General features: G+C 34.4%; 1 protein-coding gene across 2 annotated transcripts in view; it reads left to right on the forward strand.

Annotated features, from left to right (window-relative positions):
- The window catches only part of RGS7 (regulator of G protein signaling 7), a 450,036-nt gene extending 432,553 nt beyond the window's left edge, over positions 1 to 17,483 (forward strand). Inside the window, exons 15-17 of one of the 2 annotated variants that reach the window (XM_061160269.1) lie at positions 893 to 1,079; positions 4,265 to 4,354; positions 16,775 to 17,483. In XM_061160269.1, coding sequence (XP_061016252.1) covers positions 893 to 1,079; positions 4,265 to 4,354; positions 16,775 to 16,825 — 328 coding nt within the window. In that variant the 3' untranslated portion in view covers positions 16,826 to 17,483. Of the gene's footprint in view, positions 1 to 892; positions 1,080 to 4,264; positions 4,355 to 5,465; positions 5,775 to 16,774 lie in introns of those variants that run through there. The other variant, XM_061160270.1, reaches the window with a different exon arrangement.
- Positions 17,484 to 18,211: the final 728 nt, after the last annotated feature.

Genomic DNA, 18,211 nt, shown 5'->3' on the forward strand with positions numbered 1-18,211 from the left:
CTATTTGCTTTTATCAATCAGAATATGCCCTGGTATTCTTTCCTTTCAGGATAGACTGTATTCTATACAGAAAGACATAAAATATATATTTTATATTTAGAAGTAGGTCAATATTATTTTTTCCAGAGCTTCTGAATTGCTATGATGCCTCTGCAAATTTAAGCCTTTTGAACAATTACATGTGAAAGCTCGCTGCTTCTGTTATTTCATAAGTCTCAGAATTAAATAGCCTAAAATTAGTTACTTGTCCTGATTTCTCCAGCTAGGGCATTTTCTAATCTGCGTCCAGGCCTCTTTTCATTCCAGTAAAGCTTCATGGTAATTCCCTTACCAGGTAAAGCAGAAAATCCTCTCCATACTAACCCCCTTGCTCAAATGGACAAAAGATACAGAAAAATAGAGCCTGCAGTATACCTTGCCCCCTGTCAGATGATCCGTGTCACTCCCCCTAACTCCTTTCAGACTCCTCTTCCTTCTGACCGAAGGTTCTCTAGCCCTGCTCCATACACTGCTTCAGTGGACGTGTGAGGCTGTGTGGAGTCGGGGCCCTGGCGGGCCTGCGTTTCCGTGTGTGCGTGGTTAGTGGCTCGGCCGTGTCCGACTCTTCTTGACCCCGTGGACTGCAGTCTGCTCGGCTCCTCGTCTGAGCCACCTGGGAAGCCCCTGATTTTCAGAGAACACCTAAAAGAGATTGTTTTCAGTATTTCCTTTCCCCAAATGTTATATCTTTGAATACAACTAATAAAAAAATCAGTAGAAACCTGTTTCTGGACACCCTCAGAGAACATTAGCTTATCATTATGCCTCATTGTGAGCTATATGACAAGTCAATATATTAAGAATTTTCAGAGTATGAGACATCAGACATCAGATTATGTCTCATTTTGTGTAGATTCTGGCTAGCAGTGGAGGACCTGAAGAAAAGGCCTATTAGAGAAGTTCCCTCTCGAGTTCAGGAAATATGGCAAGAATTTCTGGCTCCAGGAGCCCCCAGTGCTATTAACTTGGATTCTAAGAGCTATGACAAAACCACACAGAATGTGAAGGAGCCCGGACGATACACTTTCGAAGATGCTCAGGTTGGTACATGGGTGGAACTCACATTGCATTACAAATGTGCTCCTTAGAAGTTGAGAGTTGAGATACTTTTGTTTTATTTTCATTATAATCTGTGGCTATGTCTACTATCTATTTTCAATTTAGGGGTTTGTGTGTGTGCGCGCGCTAAGTCACTCAGTTGTGTCCAACTCTTTGTGACCTGATAGACTGTAGCTGCCAGGCTCCTCTATCCATGGGGATTCTCCAGGCAAGAGTACTGAAGTGGGTTGCCATGCCCTCTTCCAGGGGATCTTCCCAATCCAGGGATCAAACCCAGGTCTCCTACATTGTAGGTGGATTCTTTACCATCTGAGCGACCAAGGAAGCTGTATGTAAAAAAACTAAATGATCTAGAAGATAACAGAGATACTTTAAAAAGAAGAGTTTTTAAAGCCTGGGGATTTTTGTAAATCTGAATGTTTTTACATGGAAATTTCTTGAAGGGAAATATTTTAAATATTTGAAAGCTTTTACTTTAGTTTCAACTCTGATACCTCAGTAACACATACTTGAACTCTTTAACTTGTCTTCTAATATGGAGAGTCTGAGATTCCGACCTTCCTAAATAATATATTATTATGAATAGTCAGAACTAAATTAAATTAGCTTGAAATTATGTAAAACTCAAACCAGTTTTGTCTCTGATGACACAATGAAACAGTAAAAACCAGTTTTGTCTCTGATGACAAGCTGAAACAGTAACTTTAAGTATTTTTTAATTGTCCAAGTTACTTTTTTTAGTCTACAAAAAGAAGAAAAAATGAAATTGATATTAAGATATTAACTTCCTAAGACATACTTTTATTTAAGAGTTTTTTTCCCTCAAACTGGATGTAGTTGTCTCCTTAGAAGTAATTTTAATTTCTACTTTCTCTAAAAAAAGTATATTGTGCTCAAGAGGAAAAATAAATGTGTAATGAGAGGATATCATTTCTTAATGATGTATTGAAATTGGCTTTTAAACCTGAACAAACATGTTTCATAATTTCTTAAAACCTCTTTTAGAGAAGAATGTTAGCTCTAAAAAGTATCTTGTTTTTTAAATAGCTATGTTACTAAGAGAAAATATAGAAGATGAAGCATGAGGTACAGAAAATTCCTTTCTTATTTTTACTCCAGTATAAAATATATTTAACACTGGCTTTGGTTTAAAAAGAAATGAGCCACTGTGCAGGAAACTACCACAGGTTGAAACAGCCAACCAGAAACCCATTCATTCACTCTGGCTCTGCTGTGGTCTTCTATGTGGAAATAATTACATTTTATGGAGACATATGAGAGAGAGCAGGAGGAAAATTCTCTTGCTTATTTCTCTGCTGTTTTATCTTTCTTTCAATTCAAGATAAACTTTCAAGCATTTTTGTAGAGTCAACAATGTGTAAAATATTTGGAATGACCTTCCCAAAAGTCTTTTTTTTTTTTTTTTTGTCATACATTGACATGAATCAGCAATAGACTTACACGTATTCCCCATCCCGATCCCCCCTCCCACCTCCCTCTCCACCCGACCCAAAAGTCTTAAAAAGAACATTTCTTTGTTATCTGTGTCATTGGAAAATATTTTTGCTTAATGTGTCTTCAATAAAAGGAAAAGGCATAATTTTCTATAGAAAATATTACCACCTGACCATAGGCTTTTTTCAGTCAACCTCAGCTATTTAATCCCAGTTTTTTGTGGGTTTATAAACCCTATATTCAAAAATATAGTAGAAATTCTTGCCGCTGTTTAAGAAGAGATACAGTGTAACAAGAAAGCAGATTCTGAAGGCAAATTGCCTGGGTTCTATTCTGAGCTCTGCTCTGTGACCTATTGTAAGTACTTCTTTGTGCTTTAGTTTACTTCATATTTAAAAAATATATAAAAATGGTTGCCAACTTTGTTGAGGTTTTGTGAGAATTTAATTAACTAATATAGGCAAGCACTTTGAAGTATACCTGGCACATTCTCAAACATATTTGAGCACTTACTATGCACACCCCCATACTTTGCTAAACGCTGATCATTCCTCAAATCCTGACAATAACTCTAGTTTATAGACTAGAAGATTGAGGCTCAGAGAAGTGAATAAAATTGTCAAAATTATCATGTTTGTAAGTGGTAAGTCTTGAGCAAGATAGGATCTGAATCCTAAAATGCTTGAGTCCAAAATAAAACATTGTCCCACTTTTCCAACAACAAATTCTGATACAGTTCCAAATGTACCATACTTCTGGAGATGAAACTTGGGCTAGAGCCTGAATGTCAGGATTACTGAGGATTAATCCTGAATGTCATTAAGTGGATTCACAATAACTACAAATTATTACTGGTGTATTTAAGACCAGGAAACTAAGTCATCTCTTAAAACACATGTTTTCTTCAAACAAGTAGACACTGAGACATTCAGGATACTCTCAAATAGTTCAGAACTCTGCCTCTAACAGACTAGAATGAGCAAGGAGCATTTATGCTCCCTTAGGCTGCAATAAACCAAAGCAGAATCTCCTTGGATTGGGCCAACATTGAATTAGATGAATATATTTTTTTCCTTTGTCTATCAATATTCATCATTGAAACAAAACATTGCAAACTGATTAGGATTAAATTATCAAATATTTGCCTAATCTATTTCAGAATAAGTCAATACATGCATACAAATTAGGACATTAAGCAATTAAATATCACAAAATTTATTTCTGGACTTATGCTGTGGCCTAAAGTAAATGTGCATGACAGTTTTCACCAACGAGATGATTCATTTGGAAAGTCTGAACCCTCCAAGTACATATAAATGCCAAGGTATCTAGAATGATTATTGAATCCTGACTTTGCATCATTCTCTTTTGGCTTAATCTTAAGAGATAGCAGTTTTATTTATCTTAATGGTCTATATAAATCAACAACTTGATTTGAAATTATGCGATGACAGTCTACTAACTAAATCCCATTTTTTAAGGGCTGGATGTGATTTACCTCCTCCATAGCTCCCAAATCAGTTTAAACATGGATCATTGAATAAAATAATAAATTTGAAGGTCTAAATTGTTCTATAAGCATATAAAGTATTCTCATCAGCATTATCATTATTCTAGATTTGTTTTTGAATCACATGTTGCTTTCTTATCATAGTATTTGATTTTTCCTGAGAAATAATAAAGAGGCACTTCAACCATTATTTCTTTTTAGGAGCACATTTACAAACTGATGAAAAGTGATTCATACCCACGTTTTATAAGATCCAGTGCCTATCAGGAACTTCTACAGGCAAAGAAAAAGGTATTGGTTCTTTGTGAACTTTTATGACCTAATTCTCAGTTATAGTTATTTGGAGTAGTTATCTCTGCTGGGACCACATTATTGGACAAATGGTAAGTGGATATATGCCAAGACCCTTCCCCAAACCCCTGCATTTTATCAGGGTCATTTAAGTTGTATGTGTTTCTGCCTGTTGACTGCTTATTTTCTTTATTGCGTGTTTGTCTCAGCAGATGTCCATGCTTTACAAAGTTTTTAAGATGCCGTTCTCATGTTTCATGTTAGTCTTCTGTATGCCAGTTTAAGGAGATAAGAAATTACAATAAAGAAAAGAACAATGCCATCAGATCAAAAACTCAGAGAGGATTTTCCTCATCCTGTAAACTAGAATGTATGTGTATGCCCCATAACTCATCTTTTTCCTATGATAGTTGCCAAAATGTAGCAACTATCAGCAAACTAAATGTTTGCTTCCAAATATTTTCATTTGGTGTTTATCCTGAGTCTCTTAGTATCCCTGTGATGAGGCTTCATACCTAAGAGCTACTAGCATATTTTTGAAGAACTGCAGTAGGCTACATTGTTCAATTAATGTTTATAATCAAAGTCTCACTGTCAGTAACACCTTATTAATCAGTTTAACAGAAAATGGAAAATCTGGATGTAAACATCAACATCATTCATTATTTTGTAATGTTAAAATAGTCCATAGCTTCTTGAAATTCTGAGATGAAATGGTAGTTTTGTATAATTCATGATCATCACTTAAGCTAATGATATTTTTCAAAGTCCATTGACTTGGCAACCAGACAGTTGCACTGACCAGGACAGCAACCACCAGCACATGCAATGGTTTAAATTTAAATTAGTGAAGATTACATAAAATTCTACCTGAACTTCTCATACTCAATGGCCACAGCTAAAGACTTCTGAAATATTAGTATAGAATGAAATTTCCATGCTTTCAGAAAGTTCTGTTGGACAGCAGTGGTCTACGGAACTAATGATACCAACAGAAATTTAGTGCCAGTAGAAAATTATGAGGACATTCTGAACATAAGCCACTAGATTTTCAATAATGTAGGCTTTGAACATGTCAGCATAAAACCTAAACATATATGCTTTATTTCAGCGTCATTGATTTTGCCTGAAATCACATCATTTTGTTTGCACAAGAAGAGATTTGGTGTTATAAGTATAAGCGTTAATGCAAACAGAGCCCATGCCGTGTGACAAGAGGCCTTCTGTGGCAGCTCTCCTGTTTTCCTGATCCCTGTGATTTAGAACATGAATTTGGTGTTGCGTCATTTCATCACCCTGTTTTTCTCTGCCATTTTTCTTTCTGGCTTTTGCCTTCCTTCCTTTCTCCCTTCCTTCTCTCTCTTTTTCTCTCTCTGTGTTATTTTTCTGTGCCCCGCTCAACCCCACACATATAAGTCGGGACAGTCAATGGATCACAGAATATGTTTTGAAAACTTTGCACAGAATGTGGTAAGTTTTCATTTTTAAAGAATTGCAAATCATGAAGTCCAGTTGGGAAATGTTCCCAGTTTCAAGCCTCATCTTCCATCTTGCATCCTTTGATGTAATAGCAAAAGTACTTATTGTCTTTATTCAAGTTCAGAACTTCCTACTTACCTTTCTGTCCCAGCATTTCCTAGAGTAGATGAAGATATCATATGTGAAAATCTGTATATACCAAACTAAGACTTGGAAGGTAGTGTGTATTATGACACATAAAATGAAGAAATAACTATTTATATTTTAATTTTTATTCTATATATCTGTCTTTGTTAACAATAGTGCATGCATTTCTGTACTCTTTCCCTTAGCTCTTCCTAAGGCTTAAAAGATTAAGAACTACAAGGGTTCTGTGTCTCCTCCTTTTGCAGAGAGAAAATGACTTATTTAACAGTGTAAAGTCAGAGTCAGACTCAGTATGAATGGGGATTGGTGACAATATATGCCCACCAAAGACCCACCAGCATGCCTTTCTCATTTGTTATTTTTCAGCAAAGTATTGAAAACTATTGCATAAATCATCCAGGAAACCAGTCATTTTCCTACCAGTGTTTTCTTAGTATCTTGCCATGTGTTTTAGTAATATATTTGTTTGTGAGATTCTTTTTTTTTTCGGTATTGTGCCAGTGCCTTTGGAACTTTCTGACATTGTATAAGCTCAAACTAAAGCCTTCAACACATTTATTTTTATAGGGCAGAAACATCCCTATTTTCCCATGCCATAAAAACTGTACACCAACACTGAGGGCCAGCACTAACCTGTTATGAAAAGAGGTAGAAAAATCTTGGTTTATACTCAAGTTTGTCTACATTGTCTGTTGAGTTGTGTGGTCAGCTCCATGCTGCTGCTGCTGTGGGTGTGTGTTGTGGCTTTTGCTGTGATGGCCAGTTAAGTGGAGTTATGTGTGTTGAAATGTAAGCTAATTGGATTCAGCAAAAATACGGTTTTTGTTTTTAGTCTCCTTCAAGGCTCCTTGTGGTGGGGAATGTTAATCAGTTCTTTTTATGAATTCCCAAGTAAAAGACTTTAAAAATCAATATATACTTTGAACATTCATTGTGATGCACAAATTAAAGGACTGGAAAATGGACTCCAGGAATTAATCACACCATTAACTTCCCAAAATTTTGGCTGGATCTTTTGGAATCTCTGACCTTTAATAAAAATTTTTCTTAAGCATGCCTCATAAGTCACCATGGGAAGATAAAGACAATGCTAAAGAAATGCCTCAAGATTTTGCTGGAGAAAGTCACCATAGATGTTGCACAGTGCTCTGTGTATTGTTTAAGAATTGTTTCATATTCATTCTTTTCTAACATAGTGCTGACAGAATATTGTTCTTCAGATTGGATTGGAAATTTCTGTGATATAATTAAAAACATATAATGCAACTTAAGAAAGATGGAAAGAGGAAGCAAAATGATTGTCTTTCCTCCAACACCATCCCCACATCTGACCAACTTCCTCAACTCTTAAAGTAGCACCACATTGTCACTCATTGCAAACCTTAAGAAAAGATCAATAGGAAATAAGAGGAAGTGAGGCAGTAATCCTGTGCACCTTCAATCAAAATTTATACACCAAGGGCCAACTATACTCCAGACATTGTGCTATAGCTTAAGAACAAGGCCTTAATTGCTACAGTACATATGATATAAACAAAATATTATGATGTGAGGAGAAAGATAAGCTACTTCTATTTGTACTAGGGTGAATAAGTAGAGGCTATGAATAATATGAGAATTTCCAGAAGTTACATTTAACTGCGTAAATAGGATTTCATCAGGCCAAGATAGGCAACCATCTTTTTAAGGAGAATGGTACAAAAGGCTGAGATTACTGAAGCTTTCTTCAGTAAGTTGAGTAACATTCATACCAGAACACATATATACACAAAACATACTGATAAATTTCAGATACCTTCAGACCAGTTATTTAGGGTTAATCCTTTTCCATCTAGGAAAATGAAAAGTAATATTTTTATTGAATATTTTGTTTTGATAGTACTCTAAAGAAATGGACTAAAAAATTAGAAAGGCTCTCTAATTTCCTCAGTAGATTACAAATCACTACATTTATTTGCTTAGTCATGAGAAGTGAATTTCTATCCTGAAAATTATTTTTATACAAAAATTAAAAATATTATACTGTATACCATTAAATCTTTTGATGGTTAATTTCTATTTAAAGTTCTCTTTAACTTTCTATTTTCATTTATTCTTTATTTCTTCTTGGTTCAGTGTTCCTCAATATTATGATTCCTTTTAGAGTCAGCAGTTGTGATAGGCATCTGAAGTACTTACATAATAAATGTTATGGGATGCCTTTATAGGATCAATAAAATGATTTTAACACAAGATAATGAATGAGTGGTTTTATTATAACTAAATAGAAACAATGGAGGAAAGATAGAGTTTAAATAAACATTTTAAAGAAGTTTTATGTGGAAGTTGCTCTGGTAAATATAAGGAAGCTACGAGATAAAGTGTCTAAGAAATGAACTTGGGGAAATACTTTAAACAAGTATGTAGACTCCAAAAGGACATGGGGGAAGTGAGATGATGATAGTAACTTATGTTCATTGAGTACCTGCCATGTGCCAGGCTCTGCACTAGGTACTTTATATTATCTAATCTAATTTAATCTGAACCTGCTAGTTAGGCAATATAATACTCATTATTTTACCCATTTTATAGGTGAGAGAAAGTCAGCACTAGAAGAAAATTTTTCTGACTTTAAATTCATTACTTTATAGAGAACTCATTTTCTTCCTATTATACCCAGCACTGGAAACCTGAAATGTTAATATTTAGGCTTGAAACCCAGTCTCACACTTCCTTGCCATATGAATTTCTAGAACTCAGTTAAACTGCTGCACCTCAATTTCTTCATCTACAATTTCTTTAGCCAGAAATAGCCCTAAATAGTACTTGTACAAATAAATAGATTTAAGAAATTCTTTAAGCATGCTTTTGAAACATGCTTTATTTGCTTAAATTGCATCAGAAATATCTTCCAGGTCAGTTCATATTCTACACAATTATGTTTATTGGCTGCACAAAATTCCTCTGAATGGATATACCTATAATTTTTTTTTCTATTCCTCTACTGATGGACATTTATGTTATTCCTTATTTCTTTCTTTCTTTATTCATTGCCATTATAGCTCAAAGTGTCATAGGCATCCATCAAGTTAAATTATTGACTTTTTCTTATAAAAAATTGTATTGCTCAGTTAAATGGAATACAAAATTACAAAAGAAGAGATGTCTATTTATTTTTATCTCTCTTATCATTATGTTTGTCCTAATGCAAGAGATACATACACTAGAAGGGACGGTAACTTGTAGAAGGCAGAAATCAGAGTTTGTACTCTTGATTTCCAAAGCACTTGTATTACACATTAATAGCAGGCTTCCTTGTCAACTAGTCTTCAATCTATGAAGAATTACAGTGTTTTCTGGCAGTTTTATGCTGTTTTAAGATGCTATCTAAAACTCTATGGATTACTTCCAGTCCCTGATCAAATGATTTTTATCTTGGTTTTATTAAACATGAAATCTGGCATGAAATTTCCTTTCCATATGCTAACAATCATCATTACTGTACACTGAGCCCACCCTTCCCACCCATGAATAATACTGATTCCAGGTTTTGGAAATAGAACCTCAGACCAGTTATGGAGCAAACCTGGGAGAGGGCAATGCCGTGTCAAATCTACTCATGCAGACTCATAGCACTTGAGAAGTAACCGAACCAGCATAGATTAGAAACATCAAACACCCAACAGGAAAGAAGGAACTTACATAACCTCACAGTTCAGCCTGAAAACTGCTTCCGATTGCAGTCACGGCAGCCAGGTTATTTGGGGCTTAAAATGTTTTTTAAATATAGACATTTTTTTTTCTTGTGAACTAAGATCATATCTCCTTGATCTTCTGTTTTGCGGCTAGACTTTTGGTTTATTGTTTGTTTATCAATTTTCGTGTAACAGTTCTTTATTCTTCTTTCTATTAAATTTTATCTCGTGAGTTATCGCATTATATAATTTTTTGGAGTATCTCTTTGTTATCCTGTCTTTTAACCAAGATTAGCAAATTGGCATCATTCATGCATTCATTTTAGTAGAATTATATCAATGTAGTCAAGCAAATTGCTGATTAAAATGTCATAAGAACAAAAATGAAGAGAGTTCCACTACTCCAAAAATTAGCACACTTTGAAGGTAGTTGTTTATTTAGTTACAAACTTCCTCCTTTTTTGTCTTATCCATAGAAATACCATGAAAGACTGCTAAATGCCTTACTTGTTTAAAGCAACTTCCTGTCCTCAAGTCCAGTGACCTCTTTTTTAAAAAAAAAAGTAAATGAGCATGTACTTGACAAAGATCTAATGTGGTTTATTTGGGGAGTTCGTTGCAAAAAAATAATCAGAAGAGCAATACGCCACTAGAAAACTAAGCAAAGGTCTTGATCGGTTTTAACAGAGGAAACACAAATAGTCAATAAATATATAAGAAAACAAAAAGAAAACCTATATTAATAACCAAGTTTAATTCAAAAGGCAACAAAATAACTTTTTCCTCCAATAGATTAGTTTTTAATAATATCTAGGATAAGAAAATTGGTGACTTCACATACTGTTCATACATAGTAGGGATGTGAATTTTTAATCATTTTCTTGTATAGAAAGAGAACTTTATATAGTGTGTCAAAAGCTTCAAAAATATTCTCTCACACTCAATCAGTATTTCAGCTTCTAACAAAAACCCAGATGTTTAATTCTAACAAAACCCAGATGTTTACACACAAACAAGAATATTCATTGCATCGTATAACTGCCAAAAATAAGACACAATCTGAATATACAACAATTGTGAATTTCTTAAATGCATTAAGGTATATCAACCTGATGCAGTTATTAAAGAATAGATTTTAGAGCATTGGCTTTCATCTTTTTTTGTCGCAACCCATCACTATGACATAGTAATGCAATATATATATGTTTGTGAGTGTATGTGTATGTATATATAAACTGTATTTATGCATGTTTATATGTGTATAGGACTAAAACAACCTTTCAGAAATAACACATTCTCATATTATATGCAACTTACCCTAATATGTTTTTATTTATTCTATGATATGTGATTTTCTTCTAAATGTTGGTAGCATCTTTCTAAATTGATTTCTTTTCCCACTAATGTGTTGAATTTGAACAAAATATATGTTACATGGGTAAATGACCAAAATATGATCATTTTTAATTAGCATATTACTCATAATAAGCTTTAGTACTATGCACAGTATAATTTTAGTTTTTTTAAAAAATAACTAAAAATATTTTTGTATAAAAAGTAGATGGATATATTAACATGTAAATAATTGTATTTTGAGTAATGTTTATTTCTTCTTTATATTTTTCTATGTTTTCCTCATTTTCTCTAATGGATATACACTATTTTTATTTCAGGAAGCTATTCTTAACTAAGGAAATGAGAGTATTTGGCTTTACTTTTTCTATCTCAAACCACACAAGAAGCTACTAATAAGAACTGGTATATAAATATGTTCATAAACCATCTCTTTTAAGTACATAACAGAATTTCTTCCTGTGTTCAACATTAAATATACCAGCCTCCAAACTAGCTATAGAATCCCCTTCCTTTCTTTCTTTCTCCCTCCCTCCCTTCCTTCTTTTCTTTTTCTTTCTTAATTCTCAATAATTGAGTTTTCTTTAAGTTTTGAGGAAGTCACACTGTTCAGTTTTGCTGAAATTATCCACCATGTTTCAGTAAACTTACCTGAAAATTATCCTAGGGGACTTGGTTTCATTTGAAGCAGGGTTTTTCCAAACCCCTAGCCTAGTTCAGTTCCCTCAACATAGCCCCACTTAGTTTCACTGTTAGCAACAACCAGGGCAAACTAAAAGTTAAAAAGACCCAAATTCTATCAGTTAATTACTTAATAGTTAGGGTATGTCCAACATGCTCCCATTTCTCATCCTACCGTGCCTCTCCTCCCCTAAAAGTTACTTGTACCAATACATTTGAATCTCATTACCCTGGTTTCTAGAAGCATATTCCTAAAATATGACTTCCAGTCAAGGAACTCAACTCATGCAAAGAAACAAGTACATTTTTGGAGACTTCTGTAATATTAAGATTGTTTAACAGCTATCAATTGCTTTATCAAGCCAGGTGACTTAAAGGATTGTACAAAACAGTATTTAAAAAAGTGCACTTGCTATTGTTGTTTAGTTGCTAAGTCATGTCCAACTCTATTTGTGACCCCATGGACTGTAGCCCACCAGGCTCCTCTGTCCATGGGATTTCCCAGGCAAGAACATGGAGTGGGTTGCCATGCCCTCCTCCAGGGGATCTTCCCGACCCTGAGAAAAAAAAGTACTGACAAAGAATCCAGAGAGGTAAACTGCAGAAGAACTTAAGGGGCAATTAGAAGACTTCAGCAAAAACATGAGCAAGAAGTTTATCTGACGAGTGAGTAGAACCCAAACTCAGAGAGTAGCAGGTGCAAAGAACAGCTAGAGAACCATTCTGTGGAGTGACAACAGGTAGTTTGAAAGGTCAGGGAAGCCAGGTTAGGAAGGATTTTGAAACCCAGGCGAAGATGTTTATATTTTTTAAGTGAAACAGGTGTAATTTTCGTATGAGAATAAACAAACAGTTTATCCTTTAGTTCAGCCTATCATGAGCATGTACATTTCTTATCTCTAGTTCAGCAGCATCTCTTTACCATCAAACAGTCAGCCCATTTTATTATGCAGCTGTGGGATAACTGGGTCACATACACCAATAGAAAGTCAATGACAAGATTTGCCCTCTCCTGGTCCCAGAGCCTCTGGAGCTGACAAGGCATTCTAGAAGGTATTTCTAAGTCTACAGCAACACATGGGAAAGACTAGGAGGCAGTAATATGAAACAAACAAGTGGGAATAAGAGTTAAGATGTTAATATTTTTTTAATCCAAAAGATCCTGGTAATTTCCTACTCTTTAAGCTCTTTCATGGGTCTTCTAAAAATCTATCGCTTCAGTTAGTGTTGGCTTGTTTTGTGTCCTGTAGACTGGTAAAGACTGAATACAGTTTTTATGTTTTATGACAGTAATAAAACAAGTAGCTGGTGACCCAAGCAAATATGGCTTCTCCCCTACTTCCTTCATGGATTAGTGTCTGCAGGAAAGGAGTGTGGACATTTGCTTCCATCTCCCAAATGCTGAGGGCTCTCGTATGGAGCTAAGAGCCTGATCTTTATTTCCATTTCTAGGGATTCACAGCTCTTTGTCAACTTTCTGTTATTACTTTAAGACCAAGAAAAAATTTTAAATCATGTGAAATTCATATTGTTTGATAGTCAACTTGAGAGAACTAAGAATGAGCACATAGATTGTTTTATTTGGGGGAGTTTTATTTTTCTAATTATAACAAAATCTCCATGCAACATTTTAAAAGGAAAGAATTAGTTTGGTGGAGATGAAATTTTATTATGAGACACTAGAAAAACTGCTTTGTTTATGTGATAGCTATATTGTAGATTATCCAGAGAATCTGTCTTCACTTAGATGCCAGTTAAAGTCAGCTTAATTTTGTCCTGAAATTGATCATGTGCTAGCATATTGTCCATTAACTAGATATTATAAAATCTCACAGGATGCTGAATTTTTGAGTTTCTGTCTTTGTCTTTCTCTATAGATTTCCATTTCCAATGTAATCTATTTCCTTTCTTTTAACTTTTATTTTACATTGGAGTATAGCATAGTTGATTAACTGTGTTATTTTTAGGTACACAGCAAAGTGATTCAGTTATACATAAACATTACATGTATCCATTCTTTTTCAAATTCATTTCCTTTAGAATCTATTAAGAATGGGTATAAATGACATAGCACAAATGTAGTCATTGGGTTGAAAATAGTTATTATTCATACAGAATTCAATTGTAAGCAATTTGATAAAAACAAACAAAAAACATGCTATTGGTAAGGAATTTTAGCCCTTTTAGTTTCCAGAATTAAGATTTTTAGAACTTAACTATGAAATTTTCCCAGATTCTTCAACTTAGAAAAATTAGCAAAAATTAGATAACTAGTAGGATTGTCTTTTAAGGTGATTTAATACAGCCTCCAAGGATCCACACTGAAAAGGATTATTACAAAACATCTGATGTGCAAGTATATTCTTTCTTACCTGCAAAAAAGAATTAGTGTTCTTTTTAAGATTTTCTAATAAGTGAGAAACTGATATTTCTTTGCACACTAGAGAGTGCACAAAATACCTTTGCACGGTATTTTTCTTTCCAGTACGTGAACAAGGCAAGATTTGCACAGGGTTTACAGACACACCCATGTGATCTAGGTCTTTAAATCTAGATAGCTCACTTGGGCGTCCATGCTATTTACTTTGACCCTTGGGTGAGGCATTTAGGTTTTTTTTTTCTTTTTTACTATTAGATATACCTAAATTTACCTTTTAATTGTTTCAATACACAAAACAAATACCCTTATTATGTATTTGGTGAGTCCACATCTCACAAGAGTTTCTTGTGTGGGTTTGTTAACATATATACATATGTTCTCCCATTTTTGTTCATCTGCTTTCTTACTATCACAAACCCCAGATTTACTGTAGCCCTGTATTTCTCCATGGGCTTCCATGAATGAGTATTTTTAAATTATTTCCTGCTACAACAGCTTACCATGTTAAATCTGTACCTCCCCCCTTTTAAAAATGAAGCCAATACCAGGACAATACTAATAACTTCATAGATATTTGAGGGAAAAAGTAGGTAGAGAACCATATTACCATGTGTTACATTTACAAATATGACATCGTTTCCACTGATCAAAATGAAAAATGACTCCGAGTTGCAAATGGCTTCCTATTTCAACCTAACTGTTATTCATCCTCCCAATAGTTTGAACCAAATTATATTAATCTGTAGTTTTAATATAAATAGTTTTATGTTAGCATCTTCCTCTTCCTCCTCAACTGTATATGAATTCACTCTTATACTTCAACCAGTATAGGTTCTCCCCACCCCACAAATGGCATTAGAAACAGTAAGCAGTTTTTAAAAATACATTAGTATCAGAATGAGTATATATGCACACATTAGTAGCATAAGAGAAAAAAGTAGTAGATGTATAAAATAATGTAAATTTCAAGTATAGAAAAGTAGTTTTTTTAGTCAAACGTTATTTGATTAAGGTATTGGAGTGTAAAAGTAGTATAACTTTAGCTTCCAAATTCGTGAGAAATTTTGTGTTCCTTTCAGAGTCAGAAAAGTGACTTTGGGTCTCAGTATCCTGATGAGAAAGAATGTCAGTAATAATAATAATAATAGTCATAATATAATAAGGTAATGACTAGCAAACTGAGTACACACAATGTTCTGAAACAGTTTTAAGTAATTTACTTGTGTTATTCTTCATAAAAAGCTTTTAAAATCGGTACTTATTCCCATTTTGTGAATGAGGAGGAAACGAGCACAGAAGGGACAAGAGACAAAACATAGTTTGTCTAGAAGGCCAGTGTAAAACAGGGTGTCCTGTGAGAAGTCTGCGTTTTCTTTCAGTATTTTTCTTCCCATAAAGTGATTAGAGCGCAGCTAAGTGGGAAAGTCCTTTGCTAAAGTGGCTCTTCTACAATCGGATGTCAAAACTTGCTAAAAGCTAAGTTATGAACTCCTTTTCCCCAATTAAAAGAGAATGGTGCTTCATTCTTTTTTTTTTTTTTTTTGGTACTTCATTTTTATTCCTGCTGTTCAAGTATACAAAGACCTTGTCAGTTACTGTACAGTATGTAAAGAAAGATTGATTCTGGAATTACTAATCATTTTTTAAATATATCATTCTTTTTCCAAAATATAGTCATGAATGCTGATTTATCTCCCCAAACCACACCACTCATTTATCAAACTCTGAGCCACGTTAAGTAGTAAATCAAGACTATTGCTATGACTAACTTATTACTAAAATATATTTCTCAAAAAATCTTCTGATTTTCCCTTATTATTTTATTCTCTGAGAAGTACAAATTCCACCTATTTTTTATACTAAACATATACAATGAGGGATAAAACAGAAATAACCAAATTGACAATCTGTTATTCTGATCAGAAATTTAAAATTTCATACCTTTCTCTAGAGCATTTGCAATTTACAGGCACAGTTTTGACTATCAAGATGTTCAAAAAATGAATATGTATACTAGTTATTAACACAATAAGTGGGATCAGAATATATGAGGTTTTTCTGAGGTTGAGGTTGGAGGAAATCAAATGGAAAAGGAAGACATTTACAGTTTGAAGTACAAAGCAAGTAGACTTTTCTCTTTAGATGTATAATTGGCACTGGTTGTTTGTTTTTCTGTTACCATATAGGATAGGGAATAGATTCAATCATGAGTTTCCAGCAGTCTCACCCTCCAATTAATTAAATCATACCCTGTACACATCTAGATATTTATAAATGCAACACTAATCTTAGCAATTGGACAAGAATGCATTCACATCACTGTCTTTCAGAGCAACTTCCTAAAGTTTGCTGTAACCTGTTATAACCAGTTGCAAACCTAGGTTTTGCATCGTTGCTAAGCCTCAGTGAAACATTTTGGACGTGTTTTATGATTTGCTGATTTGTGCTGTGAACCCATCATTCTGTTTGCAGGGGGAGGAAGTGGGTGGAGGGGTGGGAGGATGGAAAAAGGGAGGATCATTTTGTTTGACGTGTTGGTGGAGGGAAGGAGGGAACTTGGTCATGAAGTTTGAACTAAGATGCATCTAAAGGGTTCCATTTTGACCCTTGTACAGCATCAGCTGCAATAAACAGATGTTACTCATAAGCAGGTTTTCAGTGATCATATTGTTTTCTTTTTTTTCCCTTGTTTATATTTTTTCTCAGGGGAAATCTCTCACGTCAAAGAGGTTAACAAGCCTCGTTCAGTCTTATTAAAAGGATCATCTTGTAGCATGAGAGCGAACTGGAGTCACTGCGTATACTTTGTAGTTCTTTGTTGTTACCTGGAGCAGAGGACATTAGACCACGATGTTGCATGAGCAGAGGACCTGAATTGTTCTTTCTTTGTGTACATTAAGGCACTGCCATCTCCAAGGGACTCTACCATCTTGACGCCTCCATTTCAGAATGTCTGCTAACTTCTTCCTTGTACTAAGCTGGATCTGTGTCTTTTCCTTTTTAACAGTTCAAGTGAAGTAAACCTTTTGTTTTCCCCCTTTCTCTCTCTCTTAAACCTTCTTCTAGACACACAGGTCACTAAAAATTCAGTCACAAACTGGAAGAATTGTAAAAGGAAAAAAGCATCTATCAAGAAGTATACATACAGCTTCACATTTATTAAATAATAAATTAGCACAGAGAGTTTCATTTCACCAGTGTATCACAGTCAGAAACAAACTTACGTCTTTGTCTGTTGTCTGTACATTCTTGGTTAATGTTTCTTGCATTTATTTTTATACCATATTTAAATAAGAGACACCTTTTACTCCCGATGTATCAAAGTTGATCCCTTCTCTGTAAATTTGTGTATGTTTATATTGTTGTTTTATCTTTCATTAAAAGATGCGTAATCTCGTTGCTTTTGTAACTTTTGACTTCTGTGCTAATTGAAAATGAAAATACTGGGAAGGCATCGATGTAGTAACAATGTAAGCACTCACCCTAGGAAGTTTATTTCAGGGTTTCAAGACAAACTTGGATGGTGGAGCAGCCAGGAGCAGATTCAAAGTGATTCATCTGGGAGCTCACCCCAGATCGTGAAGATGGGTTTGCTCCCATGGAAAACAACACAAGTTGACCTCCCACATTTTCAGAGTTATTTATGAGGCCTTTCTAATTATGAATATGAGTCTCTCTGTTTTACCAATGCATATTCTATTAGAATTACATTGTAGTGTGACTTCTCAACTCAGGAACTGATTCTTTAAAGTATAATCTTAAAAATGCCTTAGGTTAGTGGCTCTTAACTCTGGTGGTTATAAATTCCTTTGAGAGCATGATGGTAATTACTAATATTTAGTGAGTGCTAACTAAGTACCTACCACTGTATTATGGGCTTCACATACCCACAAAATTTTCCCATTTAATTCTCACAGCAGGCCTATAAGAGTATTTCTGCAATTTTGAGAACACAGAAGCAGAGAAAAGTTATGTCATTTGTTCAGAGTCAAACCGCCAAGTGGTGTGTTGTGATACAAATCCAGGCAGTCTGACTCAGAGGCTTCATTGATTCACCATATCACCCAAATTCTTCTGGTAAAAGTTTTACATGAAAATCCATACACTCTCTCACATAGGACACATTTGCATTTGCACTGAATT

This window comes from Dama dama, chromosome 14 (genome assembly GCF_033118175.1).
Source record: "Dama dama isolate Ldn47 chromosome 14, ASM3311817v1, whole genome shotgun sequence".
Lineage (NCBI taxonomy): Eukaryota > Metazoa > Chordata > Mammalia > Artiodactyla > Cervidae > Dama > Dama dama.